Source organism: Triturus cristatus, chromosome 2_2 (assembly GCF_964204655.1).
Source record: "Triturus cristatus chromosome 2_2, aTriCri1.1, whole genome shotgun sequence".
In the NCBI taxonomy this organism is placed as follows: domain Eukaryota; kingdom Metazoa; phylum Chordata; class Amphibia; order Caudata; family Salamandridae; genus Triturus; species Triturus cristatus.
In genome coordinates, this window is record NC_140582.1 from 578,750,808 (window position 1) to 578,777,567 (window position 26,760).

The 26,760-nt window shown below is 44.9% G+C and overlaps 1 protein-coding gene across 1 annotated transcript in view; it reads right to left on the reverse strand.

The window, feature by feature from the left end:
- Positions 1-24,435: 24,435 nt before the first annotated feature.
- Positions 24,436-26,760, reverse strand: part of C2_2H4orf46 (chromosome 2_2 C4orf46 homolog) — a 54,324-nt gene continuing 51,999 nt past the window's right edge. The window contains exon 2 of the mRNA XM_085643273.1: positions 24,436-24,929. Within this exon, the coding sequence (XP_085499399.1) occupies positions 24,774-24,929 (156 nt within the window). The 3' untranslated portion in view covers positions 24,436-24,773. The remainder of the gene's footprint in view (positions 24,930-26,760) is intronic.

Below are 26,760 nucleotides of genomic sequence, written 5' to 3' on the forward strand. Positions count from 1 at the left end.
TTATGGCCAAGGAAGACTCGTCTGTTCTGGGTTGGAGAGACTAACCTTCTTCAAGCATTGTGCTAGAGCTCAGCAATCCAGAACAGGTCCTTGTAGCTTGCGAAAGTAAAAACATGAAGGGCCAGATTTAACAATTTTTCTGACAAAACAGCAAGACAACTTGTTGTGATGCGCAATGTGATAGGGAGACGGCACAAATGAGCCAGGTCTATCAAGATATTGCAAATTACTGTCCTCTGCTTGTGCACAATCTGCAGTCCAGCGCCAACGCAGGTACCATAGCACTATGGAGCAAGGGTGCCTGCATTACAGGCTGGATTGGTTTTGCACAGAAAGGGGAGAATTGCTCCTGGGAGAGGCCTAGGATGGGTGGGGCCTCGTGAGCAGGAGGGTTGGGAAGGCAGGGGTGGCTCCTCCATTAGGGCGGAGGAGCATCACCCCACTGCTTTCTCACAGTGTGAGAAGCAGAAACATAAAATGGTAAAACTACCATTTTAGGTTTCTGCTTTTCACACTGTGAGAAAGCAGAAGGGTTTGGTTGGGGGGGCAGGTGGGCAGGTCTGCTCTAGGGCAGGCAAGGAGTGGCTTGCCCACTGCTAAGGGTGCTGACTGTTTGGTCGGCCCTCTGGGCCTTTTCTCCATGTAGGCTGAGAAAATGGCCTCCCCATAGGTGCCAGGTTGGTCGGCATCCCGACCAATCACAACGCTGCCATTGCAGCATTGTGATTGGATTTGGGGAGGGGGGTGGGGGGGGTAGGCTGCATGAGATCAGGAAAACAGGAAAATGCGAGACCCGCGGATGGGTACGTTTTTAAAATGTATTAAACCTCATTCCCCTCCCCCCTACGCGACCCTCCCATGCGATCACCCCCGCACCCCTACCGTGATTAATGCTGGCCGCGACTGAGGGAGGGATGAGGCACGAGAGGTGGATAGGGGTGAAAGAGCAGGTATAGCATACATTGCAGATCTTTTTATCAGGCTGCCAAGTTTGGTACTCACAAGATATTATACAATAGCCAGGAGCTACAAAGTGAGAGACCGATCTTACCAGGGGATAAGGTTATCTGCTGCACGGGAAAACTCTCTTTTTGATGTGCTATGATGGGGTTTAGTGTTTATTAAGTAGCTTCTTGTAACATCAATGGCGCTAACAATCAGGTCAAATTCAAATAGACTATAGATTGGCTCTTAGCAGCCCAAGTACAGATCATTTTCTACAAGAAATGCACAAAGTAAGCCGCTGAAAATGCCAAAGGGTATTTCCCAAGCGTTCTAGGCTTCCGCAGGGGCAGCTGTTAAAGGGCTAGCAATTTTAGTAGCGTGGACATTTAAAAGAGAAGTTGTAGAGGTTTTAAGAGATTCAAAAGCCAGATGGATTATTTTAAGGTGTTATTAGGAGCCCAACGTTTTTGTTTAGCCAGCTTTTATGTCCCCGATTGAAGATGATGTAGCTGCATTAAATGAGTTATATGAAGCACTGTGGGTCTGCTCTGGCCTACTTGTGACTGGAGGAGATTTCAATATTCTACAGGATGTTAGACTGGACTCATCCCGTATTAATAAGACTCAGAACAAACCCAAGGCATTGAGTTTTTTTTGTTGCCAATATGGCAAAGGACTTGGCTTTAGTTGATCCCTGGCGATTAGGCAACCCTCACTCTTAGGAATTTACAAGTTTTTCCAAAAGATATAATACAGTCTCGAGGATTTTTTTTTTTTGTCTCTTTTCAATGGACCGCCGTGAATTCCGTTATATGGTCTAATACTTTTTCAGAACACTAAGTCCCATTCATCAAACTGAATGCTACATTTGAACAGCTAGAAAGACCAAGGTGGTCTCTTTATAAATCTCTGCTTACAAATAAAGATTGGGTCGCAACCTTGAATTCAAATCGTGAAGAATTCCTCGAGAGGAATATGGGGTTGGCTTTTTCTTTTGCGATTTGGGAAGCCTGTAAGGCCTTTATACGGGGTGAGGCTATTGCCTATAATGCTCAAGTCCAGAAACTAAAAAGGGTAAAGGAGCAAGAGCTACAGGTAGAGCTTGATCACGCCACTTGGGCCCAGGAACGGGGGGGATCTGCTGGACTCTGGTTTTAGATTAGATGAAGCTAGACAAGGCCTGAAAGAATGTTATTCTAGCCAGATAATCTTAAATCAGGAATCCAGGTTTCAGCAATTATACAAAGAGCGTGAACAGGCTGGACACTTTCATGCATGGTCAGTTGAAAAGAGGTAGAACAATTCTATTAAATGTATCTATCACAAAGCTAGTGATCAGCTGGTATCTCAACCGGAGGAGATAGAAAACGTTTTTTTTATCCCACTACATGCATTTGTATACGTCTTCATTGACTACTAGGACAGCAGTAATAAACAAATTCCTTGATGGCATTGACATGTCAACTCTTACTCAAGAACAACGCCAGAGTGTAGTTGTCCCCATCACTCTCAAAGAGATTCAAGAAGCGATTAAGCACCACCCAAATAGGAAAGCGTATGGGAAGTATGGTTTACCAGCTGAGATGTATAAGATTTTTGGACCTCAACTGGCTCCCTTTCTGGTTATCTAGGTTTGAAATTCCATCTAGCTTTTCGGAGTCAGTAATCATCAGCTATTTAAAAAAGGCAAACCTGGGGATCAGCCTGGTTCATATCGCCCCATCAGCCTCTTAAATAGCGATTATAAGATCTTGGCCAGAATAACTGCCACCATAATAACACCACTGGCACAAGACGTAGTTCCTGTATACCAATCTGGATTTCTCCAGGGAAGGACCATCTTGGCAAATACCAACTTTCTCCTTCAAGCCATAGATTTCTTTGCTAATAACATCAAGGCGTCTATTATTATGATAGACCCTGAAAAAGCTTTTGATTTAGTGCAGTGGGAGTTTCTTTTTTCTATCATGAATAGATTCAGTTTCCCTTCGTAATTGGCGAAGTGCATGGGTAATCTATACAATCAAGCTCAAGCTAAGGTTATGATAAACTTACATTCGGCAGGATGAATTACAATCAGTCAGGGGACTCGCCAGGGGTGTCCGATCTCCTCAGTTCTCCTTGCGCTATTCACTGAACCACTAGCTCTTTCTCTTCACCAAGATCCACAAATTCAACCTCCGGTTTTTGGTGCTCCAAAACTTAAACTGTTTTCAAATGATGGGATTTTCTATCTGAATGCTGAGCAATACAATATTAACAAAACCTTTGATAGTATTCAAGCCTTTTCCGAGCTGGGTGGCTATAGAATCAATCAGTTGAAATTGGAAATTCCTGACGAGAGAGGCCTTGATCCAAGTTATCTTGCCACTGGTTATGTCCAGATTGGATTACACTGACTCTCTATCTGGATCTACCTAAATCCCTCTTGCACAAGCTCTAGTTAATACAAAGCCAGGCTGATAGTTCAGCCTCCAAGAGGGGGTTCTATCACGCAGGTGACTAGGGACCTCCACTGGCTGCTGGTGGCACAGAGATGCAGATTTAAGGCATGCTGCACGGTGTTCAAGGTGCTGCTTTTGAGATGCCCGGGCTTTGTAAAAGAACGCATTGTAAAATATTGTCCGACGAGAGAACTACGATCAAGCTACCTTCACTACTTGGTCACTCCTACCTACAAGAAACTCAGGATTGGAGGACGTAGGTTCTCTATCGCAGCTCCTCGCATCTGGAACACACTTCCATTGGAAATGAGGCAGGCACCTGTCTACACCAAATTTAGGCAATTTCTAAAGATGTGGTTGTTTACATAGGCTTATAAATAGTAGCGATCCTTGACTTTTCATTACCCAGCACCAAGAGACCTAGCCGGTGATCGTGCGCTCTATAAATAAACATTAACATAACTGTTCTGCACTACCTAGGGAAATACAATTGCAGGTGCAAGCTGTGTGCCCTATTAGATATTTAGGCGCTTTTATCTCTCATTACTTTTGGGATCTTTATCATCTTAATTACATCCCCACACTGGGGGCTCAATTATTACTATCAAAATGGCAGCTTTATCCACTATCAATGGGTGTATCCCTTTAATCAAAATTATGATTTTACCACTGTCCTTTTTTTATCTTTTCCAATGTTATTATAAAAGTTCCCCAGAAATTCTTCTTGGAGATTGATCAAATGCTGCTGCATTTCAATTGGTCAGGTAAAAAGCCTCGGACAAAGTTGGAAACTTTACAGCCACCAATTGAAGATGGTGGTTTAGCAACTCCTCACGTTAGGAAATATTTCCCAGCCTCTTTTTTAGATTGCTGCATGCGTGCAACAAACTCTCAACATCCTAAGTAGAATTGTTATCTCGATCTTATGTTAAGAAAAGCAGACATCAAGCTTTTCCCCTGGGTAGGGATGAAGCTCCAAATGACATTAGTATGACATTAGTATCAGAATCAATGGGGGGCCCTCTTTGGGATATGCAGCCTTGCGAGCCTGACGATTCATCAGAAACAGCTATATTTTATTTCAACCCTATTGGCCGAATCATTGATCCTCCTGAAATGGAAATCGACAGAAGCTCCATCTAATGAGCAATAGGTATCAAACATACAGCAGGCTAAAGCAAGAGAAGAGCTCTGTGCCTTGAGGATTGGGGCAGTTTCCAAATTCCAGAATATATAGGAAGGGGAAGATAGGATAGGGTAGTACTCATGGCTTAATGTTAGTAGGTTGGCGTCCAAAACCTTTAGGATAACAATGATTGCTTTTGGTCTGATGAATGACTTAATGGGGATTTTTAGGGATCTTAATAGATATTTGTTGACTGTTCTCCAATCTTCTTTTCTCAGTAACTAGCTACCAATGTCATATGAATTAGGATGTTTTGAATGTTTTATAAAACAACATGCGATACTAAGACACTGTATCTTTTTTCCCTGGGTAAATGAAATTAAATATTTTATTGCTTTTTACTTGAGCATGGGGGGAAGATCCTATCTTTTCTATACAAATCTTTACCGTAGACTCAATTACCTGCTGGTGTGGGGTATAATACATTTTAAATGGTTTTTTTTTATGGGTAAACCCAATGATTTATTGATTTGTCGCTCCATTTGAAAAGGGGACAAAGTTCCTACCTTTGATACTTGTTAATATAGAATTGTGACGTGGGGCAAGATTAATTTTATCCTATTTATTCTTATTGAACCTCTGCTTGTTTTCTTTACCTGCTGGAAATCAAAATAATTATTTTTGCAAAAAGAAATCTGATGCCAAGGAAATATTCACAAGGTTCGTAAGTATGAGAGATGCCATAGTCCGCGACCAATGACCTGAGACACTTCTGCAAAGATTGTACGTTTAGCATTTAAATGGTTTGGTGTGACCCCCCCCCCCCCCTCCTTTCAGTGGTCACCCCTTTCTCTTTGTTCTCTCCCTGCCTCTTTCCCCACATATAAGAAATATAATGGCCTTTACTGTTGCTGATCTTTAACCCGCACCTACTGCAGGCGCATGGTGACGCTGGAGTTGTATGGTGGTTTCTTCTATTTGAATTCTAATGCATTTGAGTGCAGCAGAGGCAAACTTCCAATGACCATTCGCAGAACAGATTGTTGCATATTGATACCCAACAAGTCAAACAAGCCTCAACTTAGCACATCTGGTTCTGCCACCAACGGTTACAGCATTCCTGGCTAAAGAAACACATTGTCAATGACTAACATGTCTTGCATATACGAACAAGAGCTATGAGACTTTCTCCATGTTTGTCTTATGGTGGGATGGAAGGAACAAGCAATGGGGGATGGAGTGGGAGGCAGCAAGCAGGTGCTGCAGGGAGGGACGGTGGCAGCAAGAAGCAAAGTAGGGGAGACAGGCAAACAACAAAGCAATAAGCAAGAAAAAAATACCTAAATCCAAGCATGAACAATGGAAGGATACCAATAAAGCAATTAATCAATATTGGTCCATGCTCCATTGAATGGACAAATGCACAAAGAAGAAACTGAAACCGATGCGCTGACTAATGAGATGCAAGGAAATGAAAGATGATAAAGCCAACCTACAGTAAGTAAGGGGTAGGCTAACAGCACCAATGGTAGGTAATGGGCTGGCTAAAGGCCCCTTTTTCAGAGTTTTAATTTCTTTTAGTAACAAAAGAACAATCGCAAGTATCAGCCCATGCGCGGTCTCAGGAGAGACCTAAAGAATCTCAGGCAGATTACAAATTAGGTGACAAGCAGACTGTATCAAATTAATATTAAAGGAAAAAAGGTCGCCAAAAAAGAAAAAAAAAATTGAGATTCTCGAAATCATACTGCTCTACTGGAAAGTGCTGCACATTATAAACACCTATGCCCAACCACAAAAATTCAGCTCCTTTAAACAAAAAAACTGCTATGGAGCAGCAATGACAGCAGCTAGTGCATCAACAAAGAAAGAGCAAAAAAACAAGCATTTGCAATGCAAATTGGGCTCGCATTTGTGAGAGTTAGAGGTATTGGCGTTGTAAATGAGAATGTCTTTTACCCATATGTTTTGTATAGGAGCATATCTATGTGGTGTGGAGTGAATTTATGTGCCTTGGAATTGTTAGCTGTGGAATGGTTTGGAATGGAATATTGTGGTGTGGCTTTGTGTAGTGGAAATTTGTGGCATGGTGTGTAATGGAAATATGTGGATAGTAATTATGTGGTATTGAGTGCACTGTAATTATGTAGATTGGGATTGTGTATCAGAGTGTAATTATGTGGAATGTTATTTTGTGTGGTGGAGTGTTATTTTGTGGAGTTTAATTATGTGGTGTGCTGTTGAATTATTTGGCATGATGTGGAATTCTGTAATGTGGATTGGATGAATGTGGTGTGTTGTGCAATTGTGTTGGGATGGAAATGTGTAGAATTGACTTGTGTGGCATGGAAGTGTGTGGTGCCGAGTGAAATAATGCTGATTGCAATGCAATAGGTCTGGCATTTGCGAGATTTTGAGCTATTGGCATTGTAAATGACATTGCCTTTCATTTATGCATCTTAAAAAAATGCAATAATAAAAGGCATTGTTATTTACAATACCAATAAGTTAAAGTTTTGAAAATGCGAGACCTATTGCACTGCAAATTATTTATTTTTTAAGGTGGCAGGTCTGATACAATGTCATATATGGAGTATGTTGTAACTGATGAAAACACTTTAGTAGCATAAAAACACAATGTCCGATAATTTCCTAAATGTTAGATGCTTGAACAAAATTTGAAAATACATCCTGCCCAAGAAAACAGCATTTTGCAATTCTCATCTCTTTTGGGGTCAGCGCAGCTACTTAGCCATTCAAACTTATACACACTTGTAAAGATCCTCATTCTTGACTCATTTCCAAGCACAAACGCAGCATGTTTCCTGCCGCACAAGTGTACAAGGCTTCCTACCTCCCAGGAATGGACTCTTGACAAAGACACTATATTAAAATGGTAGGACATAGCCTGGACCACTGGAATTATGCAGCATGGGTGGGCCAAAATATGTGTAAGGGTTGAGTGAATTATGCAGCAAGAAAAAACAATTCATGCCATGTAATGCAGCACATTTTTTTAAAGTATTACTTAATTTTTCAATTTGAGCATATTATGTGGCAAATGATGGACTATGTGGCAAATATGGCAAATCTTTTATTATGCAAAAATCGCTGTGGCTGCACAATCGCATAATTCCTGTGGCCCTGGAATAGCCTCTAGGCTCGACATAAACGGTTGAGTAAAGGGGCCTGTTGACACCAAGGCAAGGCTTCTTGGGTGTGCTTGTGATTCAAATTTAGACACTTTGCCAAAGACAAACCTTCACTGCCTTACAGATATCTCCAAAACTGATGATGGAGACACCCACATCACAAACCCTTCTGCCACTGCAGTAGCCACCTCACACCTAACTGCAAATGGAAGACAGAACCATCTCAGAGCCAGCCTGGACAGCTACCAAGATGCCCACATCCACTGCCCGGGCAGTCATTGTACCATGTGTAGCGGAACAGCTAATCACAAGAACATCATTGCCACATGATAACCTGTTCCCGGTGCAGACGTCTGTGATACCATTCAACCTGTGTAGTGATGCACTGAGCTCAAATAGGGTGTGCTATATGAAGCAATATATGAGTGTTCTTTATTCCCTGCAAGTACATGCCGACATTGCAGGAATTACACATTTATCGTCTATAGTTATGCTCGGAGACCAAGCATTTGAAGCAGCATTTGAAGACATGAGTGTCGTACGATTAACCTACAATGGATTTATACATATGTTTCCACAATTATCCCTCAGCTCTGAGAAGAGCACATGGGTTTAGCCACGGTAAAGGACAGCCCACATACCTTATGCAGACGGCCACAGGTGTCCCCTAGAAAGGCGATTGTGTTTTTGTGCTCTACGTGCACTGCTACAGCAGTGAGGTGGGTGTTTGGGTGCTGTAAAATGGCAGGTGCCCCCAGAGTGATTCGCCGGGCCATTGGGCTGCGAGTGTGGTCGGAGCCACAGGGGTACGTGTCCGAGGGAAGATGTTAATAGCACCATCTGGAAAGTAATACAAGCATTTTAGGGCCAGGGGCTGGGTGCCCTTGCTCCCCGGGGGCAGCAGCAGCATAGTGGGCGATGGCTTGGCGGGAGGGATCGGAGGTGCAGGGCTGGTCCGCGGGGCGGCTTAGACAGTGCGGGGGTCACAGCCAGAATGGGCTTGAGCAGTGGCTTGGCGGCGGGAGAGGATCCGGACACCGGTTCCAGTGGCAGTGGGCACCAGGGGCAGCTACCTCCACAGATATGGCAGAGGGTAGGGTAGGTGGGAGATTGTCAGAGGGCTCCAGCGGTGAAGGCTGTCGGTATGCGGTATTCAGGAGCGATTCGTGCGTTGTAACGGCAGCCTCTGCACTGCTCTCTTCTCTTACAGACATAAAAGCAGGCCCCTTACGCAACAAATAATAGCACGGTGCAGGCTGCAAGCTGCCGGCAGAACTGCCCCCTTATGGAAAGAGAAAGAGGACAGGCTTGCGGTCAGCTAAGTGTCAACGGAATACGTTGCCATGGATGCCATCTTACAGAGGGAACCCTTTCCTTTGAGACAAAGGGCCCGCGGGCAGGAAACGTAACTGTATGTTTGACACGTACGTGACGCATTTTTTCAAATAAAATCTGTACAGATAGAGTCAGATATATAGGAGGAGGAGGCTCGTGAAAAAATTAACATAAAGGGGGCCGGGCTGGCTGTGGGAGGAGAGGCGGCCACTGCGCATGCGCAAGATAAAAGAGCGCGAATTCCCCCAGGCAAACCGATGAAAAAACAAGCATTTATAAATGCAATAGGACTCGTACTACGAGAGACCTATTGCATTATAAACAAATGTGTGGGCGTCCAAGAGGGCATGATCGGGAGTGGGGGGGGCGGTGGGGGGGCAGAGAAGTTACGGACTGCGGGAGGGAAGGGGGGGCATCATAACCAAGATGGCCCATGAGTAGGGAGCTCTGGCCAGGAGCTCCCTGGCTAGGGATCGCCTTTTTGGCGAAATATCCATGAAAATAGCCCATCTCGACTCCACCACACCCAGAGATCGGTTGCCTGCAAACCACGATTATCCAGTGCCACCTAGCTGCCGTCCCCGCCGGTGATGATCCTAAGTGATGAAGAAGAGCCGCAGATAGCATCAGCGGAGCGGCGCCATCACTGCTGCCGAAACTAATCCACTGCCCGCAGCATGTATTATTACGGTGAGCACGCGCGGTCTCAGAAACTCCCAGCACTCCAGCGAGCCTCGCCTAGCCACTCACGGTGCAGGAGATCATAGCAGAGTTGGCGGCTGTCGATGTGCTTCTTGAGGGGAGAACGCAAAGCTGAATGCATGAGGTCTCCACTGTTTGCAGTCACGCACCGCGGGATAATAGACGGTGAGGGGGTCACTGCTGATGACTCTGGGTTCCCCTGATGTTCCGGTGTTGACGGCAGGGAGCTCCGATGACCTGTCCCCCCACCAGCCTTAAACTCCCCGGGTCAGATACGCACTTGCTGAGGACAAGATGGCAGAGTGCTCCTCGGCAGCGCTTGCTGATTAACGGTAGCTCCGGTTTCCCTCCTCGTGTATGGATTTTGGCCTGAATTCATCACAATTCCCAACAAGGCAAGCAACAGACTAGACACTCTTCTATTTCGGTCTCTGTGGTCCCTATTTGTTTAGAGGCTCGCTCCAGTCCTCAACTCTCCATGATGCGCTGATCGTCAACCCTGATGCCCTCGCGGTACTGTGCCTGTGCACGTAAACAGCAGTCATTCTACTACCCTCCGTCCTCCCTTGGTGCTGTGGCTGCGTCCCCCCTTCGACCTTCTTAATGGAACTCTGCTCTCCAGGTTTTTTTGGATCTTGACTTGGGTGCATCTTGCCATTTTGAGATAGTTTCCTTTGATGCCCACGACCCGGATCTGCCATTTTGTTGATTCTTGTCCTGTACTTAAGTTCTTTGGACTCCATCCTGCCGAACTTCAGACATTTCTCTTTTGCTGGACTGCATTATCTCTTTCTCCCCCTCAGGTCCCCACTCTTCTCTCACCAATCTCAGCCTCCGACTCTTCTCCCCCCACCTCTCTCTACCTTGGATGGTTGTACCCCTGGGATCCTGTTGTGATATATATATATATAAAACACTAACCACTAGTATATGTAGTAGACCTTTGTACTTACTACCATTCCTATGCGAGTTTAGAGTTTATCCGTTTGTATCTCTTCCGAGTGACTTTACAACTTGTACATTTGCAATTTTTTCTGTGTGCATCTCTTCCTTGTGTGACTTTACAACTTGTACATTTGCAATTTTTTCTGTTTGTATCTCTTATGTAACTCATGTAATCCAAAGTTCTTATGCAACTGGTTCTTTTGTAAAGCGCTCTGACACCTTCGGGTAATATTCGCGCTATATAAAATCACATTAAATAAGAAACAAAAGTTTGTAAAGTAAAGGTGCCGATAGCAATGGAAGGTAAAAATTACGACATGGCCGTGAGGAGGAGGGGCAAACAAGCCGAAAACAAATCAGAATGGAGCATTTCCGATTTAAGCCAATGAAAAACATAGACAGAAAGTGGGTGGATCTTCCCCCACTATACTGTATACTGCATGCCTCGCAAAGCGAACAGCGTGTTGTGCTGCAACGCTCTGCGAGACCTAAAAATAGGAGTGGAGTAATTTAAGTGGAGTGCATCATGAGGCAGTCACATTGCAGTGGGAGAGGAGGTACTCAAAGACTCAAATGAGAAGTTACATGTGTGCGGGATGCAGACATCATAGGGCAGGCTTGCCTGCCACAAAGCTGCAATATACGAAACCAGGATGAGCTAAGGTGAGGCAGAACTACACAACAGTGACAGGAGAAACAGGTTGTAGGCTGCAGGCAGGGCATGCTACAGGCATCAGGGGCAATCTGGATTGCCACAGAGCACCAACAGAAGCAGCAGGTATGTGCATTTCTGCTTCAGTGAATGGACTCTTCACCCACCATTACATAAAGTACTAATGGAATGGATGCACACCAAGCAACCACGAAACTCCATAAATCCTAATTGACTATAAACTAATAAGTGATAAATGTTGGCTGATCAAAAAGTGAATGACGTTACAATGACTGTTTGAGGGTGCTTACCTTTTCGCCTCTCGCTCTGTAATTAGCACTGTGAGACGTGCTGATGTGCTACTTATTCAATGGACTGACATGCTACAACAGAAGAGGATACTTAGGTATCCATATCAGGTGTGACATATATAACGCCCAAGTAGTAAAGTAAAGTTCTGCTGTAGCTCTCATCTAATGGAGCTGCATGAGGGTCTCACTTGCAATGTGCTTCCAGCAGCATCCTCAGTTTTCAGGAGCTTCTCTTCAAACAGACTTGCTCTATAAGGAGCTGCATCTGGAGGTGAGGGCCAATGTGTTCAAGATACAAGTAATCTCAAAACATGTATTTCACCTATGATCAATGAGACTTGATTGAAGGGCGTTATCTTCACCATTCAAACAAACCAAATGCATCGAATAGACTTCAATGGTGGTCATCCACAATAAAAACATTTTTCACCATCCAAAAAGTGTTCACTTGTGTTTAATACTTCCCTTATTGCCGTAACCAGTAATTACCAATGAAGTTATCCCTTCTCTCGGACACAAGAAAGCTACATGAATGCTGAAAATAAAAAGCATGTGTGCCTAAGTGTACACCCTATACTTTCAATATTGAACATTTGCATAGAGAAAACATCTCACCTTTGCTTCTCTGGTAGTCAACATATGTCATAACCCATAGCCTCCGTCCCACAGATCCACAAGACCAGAACCGAAGGAAGATCCTGCTCCTACTTCGCCACCAAGACCTGGAACACCCTGACCCTCCAACTCAGGAAATCCACATTGCTGAAAAAAATCCAAGGACCTCAAGGCCTGGCTCTTCAAATGATCCTGCACCTAGAAGGACCAGCAGCTCCCCCGTCTCCCACCCCCCAGCGCCTTGAGACCCCCACAGGGTGAGTAGCCGCACCATACACTCCCCTGATTAATTGATGATAAGTTGACTGCCAGATAAACAAAGGTGAGACATTTTCTCTCTGCAAATGTTTAATATTGATGGTAAAGGGGGTGCACTTAGACACCTGAATCGGATCACTGGCCATTAAGATAATTATAATGAAAAAGAAAATAATGAAATAGAAAAGCCAACACTTCTACTGGGCGCTATGAAATGGCATTCCTTCCCAGCATCCTACTTTTCTTCAGGTTTTTTCTGTCATGTTGAGACAAGGTTTTCAGGTTTGAGAGGTCTTGGCTGGGTCTTGATCTCTGGAATTATTTTTTTAAACACTCAAGATCCTTTGCTGTGTGACTTGGAATGGGGAATTAGCACTTTCTCAAATTATGAATTGAGTACATCACTGCCTGACCTTGGTAGAATCAGCGATCAAGGATTCATTCTCTGCTATTCTTTTTTTTAATAAATCTTTTTATTCAAAGATAAATGCGAAAAACAAAAAAACAATACAAATAAATCAAAAAACAGTACATCACATGGATCTAGCATTTCAAGAAGCTCAGTACACGATACAAATATACATATAAATTCTCTGCTATTCTTGAATCTGGGAGATAAAATAGTAGTTTTCTTAAAATATCACTGGGGTATTTGGTTGGATTCATACCTTGAGAAGCTGGTGTTGATACTGTAGATTACGTATGGTTTTGGCGTCCTTGTTATGACGAGGATTGGTCATTATGAGCAGCAATGCATGGAAAGTCCGAGCTGGACCACGCATTGGCGCACTTTCATTTTAGAGCCAAAATGGGAAGAACTACTGAATCACTTCTAATAAAAAGTTGCAATGTTGGTAGGGAAGCATCTTTGATGAAAAGGTGTATCGAGAGCGTGGTTGCTAATTCTGTGTGGCATGTCCAGATTGCTATTATCATGGGAAACATAATCGAAAGAGGAATCATGCGTCTTCCTCATCTTTGGGCAGTTCCACATGACAATCTTCTTCACCTCCATCGAAGACGTACAGGTCTGCATCCAGAAACAGATGATTGCAAAGTCAGGCGTTAATTGCTAGACATTAGCAGAGACGAACAACAAAAAAATCTCGAACTGATTATAGGAGATCTTTTTTGTCAAATTCAGAAGCATCTGGATCATATTGTGGATTCCTCTGCTGAAGAGCAAAGGGACAAGTATGCTAACTAAGACTTACTTCTTAGGATTTTAATTCATGTGAGAGATAATATGGGGTTTCTAGCCCCAGAACAGCCTGGAACGTTATGAGAGGATGTACTAAGACAGTGTCTTCGTTTTCTATGGCTTGGTCTTCGGATCTATCCACACGTCATGGATTTGGTGCTTGGGGAATAGAAGAACTTGGAAAACTTATTTTTTTCCGGCTCCTTCCATAAGCAGTAAAGAAAATGATGCAATGTCTTTACCCTTTAAATGAAATAGACATAAAATACCTGACTCCATTTTTAAGGATTCTATGGTGAGGAGCCTAGTAGGAAGAATTTCTATGACAAAAGAAGCAATCCTTCAAGATGCAACACATAAAAAGTGTACTCTGCTTAAAAAGTTCTATTTAGGCTCCCATTTGTCTTTAAGAAAGGGAATATATGGGGGGCATAACATTCCCATTCCCTCATATCAGGCTTTAAAAAGGGGTTTACAATAGTGGAAGAAGGCAGAGAATGCTGTGCTGTGTTAGAAGCAACAGAAGAGCAAATGGAGTTTATTTTTTATATATCCTTTTTAAGAGCAGCAGCTTTTGCTGGGGGCGCATCAATAGCTACTAGAAGAAAGTTGTTTCTGAGACTGGTGTAGTGACACCAACAAAATTCCTTAGCTCATTGTATGCCCTTCGATTAGACGCATCTTTTTTGTGCAACAGTTCGTTGACAAGATGAGAACATTTTTAAAGGAAAGAAACATTACTCTTCTTTTAAGCATCTTCCACCGAATACTTTTTCTACATCCGGATGTGCAGGATGCAAATGTTTTTATCAGCTGTCAAGATGTCAGCAACAGCACTCATTCCCAAAGAATCATTGGAAAGGATTCCAGTCAATACAGCCTTGAAAGTGGAAGCAAGGACTGGGTGAATCCCAAGTTCTTAAATATGGCAGAGATGGCTAAGAGTGGCCACTTGGAGGAAGGATTCAGTATTTCAGGACGGCACCAGAGGAATCCAATGCAAGTGGGTGGGTGGCTGGTTTTCTCCATATAGAAGTGAATATCAGATAGAATTTATATTCCCAAGCCAAGAACACTTCATGGCCAAAGTGTCTACAGAAAAAGATTTTATTTTCTAAAGCATTTTAAGATCACATGTTAAAGAAAGCTGCGATTCCTTTACCCTATCTGAAAAAAGTGAAGGGTATGTACTCCATATTTCTTTTGGTCTACAAAGTTACAGAATAATATAGAATGATGATCGATCACAAACAAGTGGATCAGTGAGTCAAAATGACGCACTTGAAAATGGAGACACTCCAAATAATTATTGGTTTGATTGCAGCAGGAACATTATGGTAACCTCAGACCTTAGGGATGCTTACTTCCATGACCCAATCATCAACAGTATCTGAGATTCTAAGCAGTTTGTCCAAAAATGTTTCGTTAGCCTTCCTTGGACAAGGAAGAAAACCTTCATACTATCGATGTTGTAAGAATTTTGAAGATGTTTTTGAACAGATCAAAACTGATTAAACACTCTATTATCCACCAAACATTACAGAAAGATTAATAATTGGTGAATTAGGTCCACTATTGCCTTGGCCTATTCTCTTGCTGATCTGCCTGTACTACCTAGATTACCCGGTAAGATCAACTAGAGGTTTGAGCTTTAGCAGCTTCTTTGGCCGAATTCAATAGTGTCCCTTTTGTCGGGATCTGCAAAGCTGCTACCTGGGCATCCCCTCACACTTTTGTTCACAATTCAAGGGTTTCACAAGGTTAACAAATATTTTGCTGTGGTGTTGTTCTCTGTTCTGTTATGTCACAGAAAATTCTGTTTCAATTAAACAATGGCGTGCATTGAATTGCATTTGTTTTCGGCTTAATTAAGACAAAGTCTATTTTGCCTAGGCTTGCCTCCCTAATAATGACCAGGATGAGGCTGAGATATGTAGAGGTAAAACCTACTTACCCTTCCTTTTCATTACATAGACCTTCTCTTACATGTGCCAGTCATTAAGACGCACTCTCCATTCGTTGACTGTCCGTTGTCAAAGCTAAGTATGTTAGAGTGATGCTGGAAATGAAAGAAATTTTTATGGCGCCGCGAGAAGGGGCAGACTTACATTTGCAGCATTCCTGTAGTTTTCCTGTCTCTGTGAAGTGAGTTCATCTCATTAGTAATTACTAGGAGTAATGAAGAATTCTTCTGGAAGGTAATCAGGCCATTCTTCGCCCTCCAAAAAGTGTTCACACTCCTTAAAGTGCTCTCCTGTACCAACCAACATGGTTTTTTTATCAACACACTTTCCAGCCCACACACCCGCACTCACAACTGCGGTGTTACTCCATAAAATGATCTCCGATAAAGTGCCCTCTTGCGGGGTGCGTAGGGGTCAGCAGCACCACCCCCACGAGGAGCAATGCCCAATGAAGCATGACACCTGCAAGGGTGTGCGAGGGCATTTCTTCTAAAAGGAGGGATTCCCCCCCCCCCTCGTTTTTCCTGTATCTTTTCAAATTTTTTCATATCTATTCAGAGAGATTTTTTCTGAAAGACCCAGAGAAGCGACAAAATTTGGCCGACTTATTCCAGTCACAGGAACTGCGACCCCTTATTGTTTACTGCACCTGACATGCTAACAAAACTTCCAAACTAAACCCAGGGTCTTCAAGTGCTGGGTAGGAATGGATAAGTATGTTTTGGTCAGTCTCCCAGTAATGCCATGTCAGTTTTAGTAATCCAGAGTTCAATATCTGTTTTTAATAGCGCCCGGATATTATAGGTTATTGCTCTGCAGTCCCTATCCCTGTGTGGCCCGTATCAATCCCACAGTGTAATGCTCTGAAAAGTGATTTCTTCAACACATTTCTAGCTTCTAAATGTAATGAGTTCTCTCTGTCAGCCCAAGTCAACTCTTCCCATTTCTACCTAGCCAAGCTGGCCCACACACCACCTACCAGCCCATTGTTTTCTGTCATTTTCCTATTAACAATGCTTGCTAGGGACTGTCTTGTTTCTGGGGCATGGAGACAGGCCCACTGGGCAACCCTTAGATTTGTAGACTGCCTTATGATCCATTTGTAAGGCGTTTAACCCCTCCTAATACATCATTAGACTCAAACAGTCCCAAACCATCTGAGACAGTATTACATAAAGTGCACCTGTTTTCTGCTCCCCTGGGGCACTGTTGTATCACAAAGGAGTAGCAGATGCTTGTATGTCACTTCTGTAATAGAGATAGCACTGACACACATAGCATCAGCGCTATCTCAAGGGTGCATTCGTCCATTTTCATGAGGGTGCGGCCCTATGTAAATGAGGGAAATGCTTTGCTGCTGTACCCATGCCATAATATGGATGCAGATGCACAGGGAAAAAGGCGGTCTGGAGGCGCAGAATGTTCACCAAAAAGAGCTGGTGCATAGTTAGTGCACCCCCCCCCCCCCCGCCCCTCCAATGGAAGAGAGAAAGAGGGTCCCATGGACTTCTCGGACATCCCCCTGCAGGTAGATCCAGCCACTCACTGAACCCATCAACAAGGGGATCTCTATACCCCCTTGGAAGTGCTGGCTGGTGCTGCCTGCACAGTAAAAGACCAAGTAGCTGCTTCAAGCAGCCAATATATCTTTTACTAATGCATTTCCCCCAGGGCAGGCACAAGTTCGATGATGCCATGGGGGCAGCATATGGATTTTAACAAGGCACACTATCCCAGTTTGCACTTGGCACACCTATTTAAAGGAGCACCCAGGTGCAAAAAGGACACAGCGCCCTTTACATAATACAGGTACTGGACAATATCAGGGCATGGTGCTGCAGGACAAAACGTGTTGATGTTACAGAGAATTACATGTCATGGGCAAAAAATTGGATTCAATCAGACTGAAGGTAGTGTTTCTTGCGACACTTTAGCTGTGCGGAGTATGCGACCCAGTCATCATCCATAGTGGAGTATTTCAAGTCTTAAAGGTTAGGGGGCAGGGATTAACCTCGGCCCCTAACCAGAGGCCACAGAGAGAAGGGGGCCCTGCTAGTGTCCCCAAAGTCGCTTTCAGACAGGCTTTCCATGTCAGAATGCCCGACATGGAAAGCCTGTTGGAACCCGACATCGTAATCCCATTGGCAGAAACGCCGTCCATTGGGATTACGGTCAGGCCTCTGACAGGCTGACGGGCTCCTTGAGCCCATCAGAATCCAGCCGGAATGACCGGCTGGTTTCACTTTTGACTGCCTGCATTGTAGTGCAGCGGTCAAAAGTGAAACCCACGGTGTGACTCGGAAAGCCTCCGTCCGACCTGTGGTTGGAGGCTTTCCGAGTCTCATCGCAATGGGGCCCTTAGTTTGGTTACTTTTGGTGTGTACAGAAATAAGCGATAACCTAGTAGAAAGCACTGCATGAGATTGAGGAATAAGATTTGGTGCCCATTGTGGAAAGGATGCTTACTGGTGATCCCAATCCACCATTTATGGCATTCATCCTTTGATCAATTATAAGTTGCAGGTTGTATTGGACAGCTACAATGCTCACAAAATGAATAATGCTTCTGCAACAAATTGCAAGACGTGCACCCATACAATGGGAGATTATCGGCATATAGTTTGATCCTGCAAATGTCGTACAAGTTTCTGGAAATCTGTGAATAAAACATTTACAAAAGTAATGGGCCATGAAATATAGGCAAGTGTAGAATAGATTATTTTTGATGTCCCTGAAAATGTTATGAGATATCCTAAAGACTATCTATCGCCAATCTTTTATGCTATATACTGGCCTTGGTACAAGTATGTAAACAGAGTGCATGGGAAGACCACCAGATCCTTTGGTTTTATATTGTGGAGACAATAAGAGTGGACTTTGTTCCGGTGTCAGTTCTCAAACCTTTTGGGCTAAATGGGTGGTCCTAAAGATACAAATAGTTGAAATAATTGGCAAGGAAAGTCCATTGATTATCGGCCTTTCACCATGGATCACAGTTGGCCGAGAAACCTCCAGTGCTTCCCCTTATTAGGCATGCAAACCCTTACTGGATGGGCGTTCCACTCACAGCTTGAAAGGACTGCAAGATGGGACTCAATATATAGAATGGTAACAACAATCCTCTATTATAAATCTGACACAAATTATGCATTTCCTTCTGACATGCATGTAAACATGGGCATCCTCCTCGGTGGATTTGTCAGTCACCCTTGCCCACTTATTTTGAAGCCCGTCTAGTGAGCATTTGAAGCGCTTGAGGAGAACCCAAGTAACATGACCTTACTCCCCCTGCCCAATGTATAGAATACCTACGGTCCCTTGTGTATGTGAGTGGCAGAGTCCCCAACCTTCCACGTCCACCGTACCATAGCTCTTAGACCCATGAATCAGGAATTGTTCCAAGTAGTTCTCATACTCTTGCATTAAGCCTTAATGATCCCTAAGAGTCTCACCCTCTTACAAACTGTGTACCACTGTAAGGCCCTTCTCCTGCCCAAACTGGCAATCAACTCATTTACCTCAGCCCAACAGCTCAATTAGTAGTTTCCCCAGAATCAAAGTGTTACAGTATATTTCCTTCACAGCCACCAACCCAAACAATCGCAGCAAAGCCCCAGCTGTGCCTCTAGGTTTAAGGATACATATTAGGTCGTCCATAGCGGGAGTGCAGGTGCTTCTTCCGTCAGTCCATTTGTGTCCATCCAGCTGATTTGTAGTCCATTTAAGGTGGGTGGCCAGATAATAAAATGTAAAGTCTGGCACGATCAAACCTCCCTTTGCAGTGGGCAAGCAGAGTTAAGGCAGTGCTACTCTACAACTCCCCGAACCCCATTACTAGGTCTACCAACAAAGCGTTGAGATTGTGGAATATCTGCCTTGGGATCCATATCAGCATGACACCAAATTAGCATGACAATCGTAGTAAGGTCACCATCTTCGATAGGGCTACCACTGACTGTGGCACGGACCACCAAAAAAACTATACTTCCTTCAGGGGTGCCAGCGCAGGCTTTAAATTCCCATCAAGGAGACCCGCGACTCGGTATGAGACACCTGTATCCTTAGATAATGAATTGTGGTAGGTAACCATCTCAATTTGCTGCAATCTAAGGTAAGCCTGTAGTGGGAAGGTTGTGGACTGCGGGTGAAACCTCATCAAATGCTTATAGTATCCTGATGGCCCCTTCAGCTCTGTTGCATGCATCACTTAGGAACTGCAGTATGTCCGCGGCACAAAGCGAAATAGAATGAGTTGTGGTGCTCACAGTGATACTTTTGGTGTTCTGTCTCAATAGGTTTGCAAAGATCGCCACTGCAAAGGTGAAAAGGAGAGGGGACAGAGGGCATTCATTTCATGCCCTCTTTTTATAGTGATCGATCAAAGGTCACATGACGGTTCAGACTTGTACTGGGATCAGTATAGAGTAGTGGGGTCCAATTAAGGAACAGTGAAACTACACTCCGTTCCTCCTTTACAGTTGATAAGAATTTTCTACTAAGTGTGTTATATGTTTTTTGTTTGTTTTTTACACATTTATCGAAAAGACTACCAATGTGTACAGGGAGGTTGCCAAGCCATTGAGTAGCTGGAGCAACATTCTCCTTATGATAGTCATGGACATGTGTCCCAAGATAGACCCACTCTGGTCAGGATGAATCATACTTCGCATCAATGGACGGAGTCGGTCAGCCAGTACTTTACTCTGGATTTTATAATTGGCATTAGGCGTCAGCAGAGGTCTGTATGATGCCATGTCAGCCAAATCGCGCCCCAGCTTGGGCACGGATACTAGTAGAGCCTCGTGTTGTCTGAGAGCATCATGTTGTAAACATCTCTATATACATGACATAGAATGCAGCAGAGAGGATGTCCGAGCCTTGCTTTTTTATCAGTCACCATCCCTTTTGATTGCAGGTTTCACTCCACTTCTGAAATATCCACCTTCCATCACATTGGGGGGGTAGGTCAGTGCCGGCAGGCCAGGTTCCTTAATATAGTAGCACATTTCCCTGTTATTCACCACATCTTGAACAGCATGTAATGCAGTCTACAAGCTATTTATCTTGATCGGAGTGAACCATGTCCCCATAATGGGGATTCCCCTTTATCCAGGTACTTAAGTTTGTCATGCTCATGAAGCACCTTGGTTAGGAACATCCTACAGTCAAGCATCTCAGCCTTTCTGTTCAGTGTGCCAGGTAGTCGCTCTCCTTCACAAACTCCTCCTGTGTTATGAAAGTTTCAGGTCTCCTCTCTTGCTGGTCAATATCTTGCAATAGTTAAAGCCTGGTCCCTGCTACTGATTTGATGCAGTGCTCACATATGACCATCCTAAAAGCTTCCCACTGTCTCAATAAATACAATAGTCTGCTCGCTTTGATGGGTGGGCAAGGGCTGCCCCCCCATCCGCAGCCCCATTGCCCCTTCCAGGCACCCCCTGCTCCTCATTTCTTGGCCCCTCCCTTCTCTTTGCTGGCCCCCGTGCCGTGGGCCTGTTTGCAAGCCATCGCAGGGTGGTTCCCCCCGCAAGTCCCGCAGGCATGCTTGAACCTGCAGGCGTCCCCCCACTTACATTAGTCTGTCGAATTTCCACCAGGTTTTCCCTGATTTGCTGCTGCTCTGGGTCTTGCTTTTGAAAGACTGCCCCTGATTTTCAAACTTCCCTTTTGCCACAAAGGTGCAAAAACTGTGCTGTCTCTGGCCTACCCCTTCCCTGGCCGCTACCATGTGTGTCGCGAACCCTTCCATGTCTTGGCAGTCCAATTCAATAACTGGCCACGTCTGCATCTTTTCCCTGAAACCTTCGTCATATTTTAGCCAGGCCTCCCCTTGGTATTTTAGCTGTGCATCGTGTACCTTCTGTTCGTATAGAATAAGTGCTCCTGCACTTTGGGTAAATTTCTCAATGAATACACATGAATACACATGCCAGAGTCCTGAAAGCCCTCAGCCAGTTCTCAAAAGACCTTTCCACCCTGGGCTTGCGACTATCCCTCCTGTTCTCGTTCTTTTTGTCTTGTATCGTCAGGTCCAGGTCTTCTTGGCGCACCACCAACAGTGAAAAGATATCTATGTATTCCTTTCTCCAGATCCGTTCCTTTACAGTCAGTGGGATGAGATTAGCTAGACCTAGGAGTTTCGTGGTTGTGGAGGGGTCGCTTGGGGATGGGCACAGATATTTGCTAGCTGGTTTCCCCTTGAGGTCTGGAGCTTCCCCTGTACCCCTATTTTCCCCCCACACCACCTTCGGTAACTGCCCCCTTTCCCAGTGTGGTTTCATCCCCTGCCTCATCTCCCATTAGAACGCTGCTCTATACCCTGGAACTCTCCCCTACTCTCTGCATTATCCTGGGGGCCCCACCCAAACGGGGATCCCGCCCCTGATCATTGCCACCATGGCATCCATGCAGCTGGGTGAGCTGGTCCTTGACCCCAGGCTTCTCTGTGGAATCCCTGCCAGCCTCCATTCTAGTCCCACTAACCAGGGTGGTTGGGTAGGCCATATCCCTTGCGACGCTATGTTGTTTACCCCTAGTTGGGTTCCCCACTGCAGTCTTTGCCCTGGGCCCCCTTCTGCGGACCAGCCCCCTTTTCGCTTGGCCCCTCCGCTGTCTGCTAGTTGCTTACCAGCTTCGTCCGTCGTGCCGGTCTGACTGCCTTGTGGTTCTTGAGGGGCTGCCGTACTGGCCACAGACCCCTCGTTGCTGCAGCTCTCATTGCAATCATCTGAGCTGGAAAGCACCTATGGGGCTGGTGGCGCTGTTTCCTTAGCACGGGTGTTGCTCCTGTCCCTTTTGCCAGGAGTCTTCTTGGCTGCCGCCCCTGTTGCTCCTGCTTTATGCGCCTTACGCGGGGCCGCCGTTTTGGCTACATGCCCCCTGCCTTCCGGTTGCCTGGTAACTGGCGTTGGTGGGAGTGCCTGCCCAGATTCCTTTCCGTTCCGGCTGGGTACTTCCCCGATGAGCTGATCCATCCAGGACTTCCCCTTCAACGCCACCAAGGCCCTGGCCTTCTCTAACATCGCTTGCAGGTCCGCGTCCAGCTCATTCCCTGCGTCAGCTCTTGGTCTCTTCTGACCCTTTTGCGGGGCCACCATGCCTTCTTGTGCCTCCCGGAAGCATGCCGTCATCCTCGTCTCCCTGCCGGCTGTTCTGCACCTTGCTGCCATCACAGTCCCTCTCTTTCGGTCTGCTCCCAACTGCCTTGATGTGGGCAGCACACCAGCTCTTTTGCCTCTGGTCCTGGTTTGCTGCAATTCCCAGTCACCAAAACCACACTGTGTCACTGAGTGAAATGTCTATCTTGTTACACCCAGATCTCCTCTTTGTTAAATGCAATACTCTTTGAAAATAAAAATAATCCAACACTGTGGAGGCCGGTATGCCTACCGGTGATCACTCCCTCAAGTACGATGTGGCCCAACCGCTTCGCGCTGGTTCTTGTCGGGCGCAGTAGCAGCGTACACTTCTATGCTGCTTCCGGCGTTGTCCCCTGGTGCCTCCGACGACGAGCGATTTCAGGGAAATTAGTTAGAGGGGGCCGTTCCCCTTTAATAGCTTTTTCAGGCTGGCCATGCCCAGCCCGTGCCGCTCACTGCTCTGTCTGACCACCCCCTTGTCTGTATGCGGTAGCGCTCCCTCAAGCTGATGAGCCGCCAATGTGACCACTCCACCCATGAGGTGGCCTTGCTTGCCTGCTCCCTGGGTCCTCGATTCCTTCATCTCCTCAGGTAGGCCGACTTCAGGCGTCCTTCAGCATATGCCGATCGTCCTTCAGGCCGCCGAAGTTTTCCTTGGTCCTGCCGCCGAATCTGGTTGCAGCCGGTCCCAGCCACTTCCTCCGCTCAGCTGATCATGCGATGATCCATCTGGCGTTGTCTCGTCGTCCAGGCACTATTTCTTTCGACTTCTTTGGGGGTGGGGGGTGCTCTGGGGGGCTCGCGCCCCCTTCTTTCCCCCCCCAGCCGCTTGCAAACTCACCCCCTGATGGGGGGGCGACAGGCCTACTTGGGGCGCCCAATAGCGGTCGCCCCTGCTACTTCCGCCCCCGGGCAGAGTTTGCCCCAGGCCCCAATCAGGTCCGGCTCTGCTTTTCCCGGCTCAGGTTTCAATTCACCACTCAACAGAAGAAACAGCGATTCTTAAGAGTATGGCGGAAACTCCACAGGGCCCATCCGGCATTTTCTTCTTCCGTAATTTCTTGGGCATAATTTTAGAAGACTCCGCATGCTGGCAATTGTAATTCTAACTGCAACCAATGTGTAACCCATCACCAGAAAGACAACGTACTGGGTACCTTTTGTCTGAGAATTTCAAACACTGCACCATCTCCGAATGAAACGTGTCATGCTACCAAACCACCACTTTTTCTCCAGATACCATCAAGGTCTATTCAATCTTCCCTACACAGCAGTAGGAACTGGGTATCACTACAACATTAACAAAAAGTATTAGCAGTAGTTCCAAAGCTGGGTTGGAGGCCAGTATGGAGATGTTATTCTGTGCTTCAGCTCAGCCAATCAAATCTTCCAACAAATGTTTGGCATAGTACGTGGCTTCAATGTACAGAATGGTGATTATAACATAGATATTAGGAGTGGCTGTTGTGACATTCTTGAACATCACAACCAAGACTGAACCAAGCCAAGAATAAGGGACTGAGAAGAGGTAACCTGAAACACAACTTACTACTGCTGACTTTGGTTATTAAATAAATGAATCTTGTTCATTATTTATAATATGGTTTATCAACAATGCTTTCTAAAATGTAATCATCAACACAACATTTAAACTGCAGTTTTATTTGTACCATTTCTCTAAATGATCCAAATACAGGTTTTGTAAATGGAATAAAGCTATCTTGTTTTCCATCAAACAATGAACAGAATATTTAAATTGTAATAAATATTTTAAAAAGAAGCACAAAGTAATATTAAATGACTCTGCTTAGTCTAGCTACTACTGTTTGTGGAAGGTAATACTTCAATAGAGAACCACAGATTCTGCTGAACAAGCACAGAAAAAAACTCAACATGGTAAAGTATTACAATTACTGATCAAAACAATTAGTCCATTTCAGTTTAACAATGGCTCAAGACGTTTACTGCTGATGACCTTCAATAATCAACTGCTTGGTTGCATTGCCTTATGTCCGTCTTTTAGTAAATCAAGCCACATTTTAAGAAATTGGGCATTTTCTGTGCTTTTGGCTTCAAGTTGCTCCACTTGGGCAGATACAGCAGATGTTTTCTCAAGCAGCTTGGTCAGTGAGAACGCTGCCTGTTACAAACAGAAAAAAATAGAACATTTCAGGATTATTTATTGTCATTTACTGTTGCTTTTATCAGCCTCGCATCCCCTGTAAGAAAGAGTGTACGATACCAGACGTTAACGGTATACGTATGCCTACATAACATCTGCAGTACAACAGTACATTTGACATAAACAAGACTGCTCAGCCAACATCAGTATTTGTGGCAAAGATTCCAACAGCCCGATGTTATAAATAGTATTTCTGTGTATACCCTGCAGTGTAATGTGTAGACATCTGCATCCCAGGGGGGATAGCCATGGAGCTGTCTGGGTAGTCAGGTGGACTCCTGAATGGCAGGGAAACAGAGTTCCCTCTTGTGGCCTACACTATTCAATAAACCTGCATTTCTACTTTGAAGTGACTCAAGCGTCATTACTACAATTTGGCGACAAGCACCATCAGGAGTCACCAGGTGCCAAGAGGTGAAGGAAAGAAGGAGTAAAGGTGTGAAGAAGCTAAGCCCTTGAAAACTAGAACCAGAAGTGGCTCACGATTTTCAATAAAATTCAAGACGACAGGCTACGTACCGGGTAGAGAAGCAAAGTGGTACTAAATGACTTTAATTATTATAAAATATTGCCACTCAAACATTAACGCAGTGCAAGCGAGAGCCACACGCCGCCTTGGCAACCAGTATTCCACACCATAACAATCCATTTGCGCTGCTAGATTATTATGAAGAAGTAGTTTTCAGTGTTTAGTGTGGCCTGTAAAAAAAATGGACAAGCATTAGCTCATCACACTCTCTGGTGGGAAATAAATCAGTAGTGGACTTGAGTCGATCTGTTGCATTTATGCTTAAATGTCTTTGGGGCAGAGAGGAGAATGTATATTACATACTATGGAATACTAACAGGTCACTATGGGTTCTCGCATGTGAGATTCCATGAGGGACAGTTACTGGCAGTCTGCTGTGGAGGTTGGACGTGTTGGCCCCAACTTCTTTCCCTAATAAAGATATTGGTTCTCGCATGTTGACTACCTCAACAATTTTGGCGATGAACTGAACTCAAGGATTACAGCGTGCAAACAAAGAGTGCGGTTTACCTTCATGTTTGTGCCTACCTCTATCGTGGATGTGTGCTGGGGAAATTCTGCCAGCATAGGAAGTAGTGATGAGTGGGGCCAGCACGAGTGACATAATATTGCAGATGGAGCATCTGCAGACGAATGTGAGGCATATTTTGGACAACGCGTGATAGTGCAGTTTTGCGACTGTTTGTCACGAGACTGTCGAAAAGTGTTGTGTCCATCTAATGATTAGCTGACATAAACACCAGCCGCTTCAACATTACTTACGTGCCACCAGGGCTTTAAGAGGGCCGGGTCTCACCGGTGTTGAGCATGGGCAGTGTTTTAAAGGGGGGCTCGAAACGGGTCTCTATCGGACTCTGTTTCGTGCACTGGCACATGCGGTTCGTTTATTTTAGGGACTGCAGTGACAGCAGGCACATCCATGTGCGCGTGCTCACACTGCTCACTTATTGATAGTATGGACTGCTCACTTATCGATAGTGGAGAAGTTACGGCATGAGGTCACGCCAGGTGAGCATTGTAGGGGAAGGGAAATCCTTCAAAGAGAGTCATTTTCTCTCTAGATGTCCCTTCTCTTTTTGAAACTCAGGAGCAGAAACATTGTCGTGGTGTCACCAGGGCTTAAAGTGGAAGCTTTTTCAATATTATATACGTGCCATAGTTGTTGCTTATTTATCTTATGCAAGTAACAACTATTGACAAAGCCAATAGTCCTGACTTCTTGTAGGTATTATGTTACTTGTTGTAGCATATCTGGATACA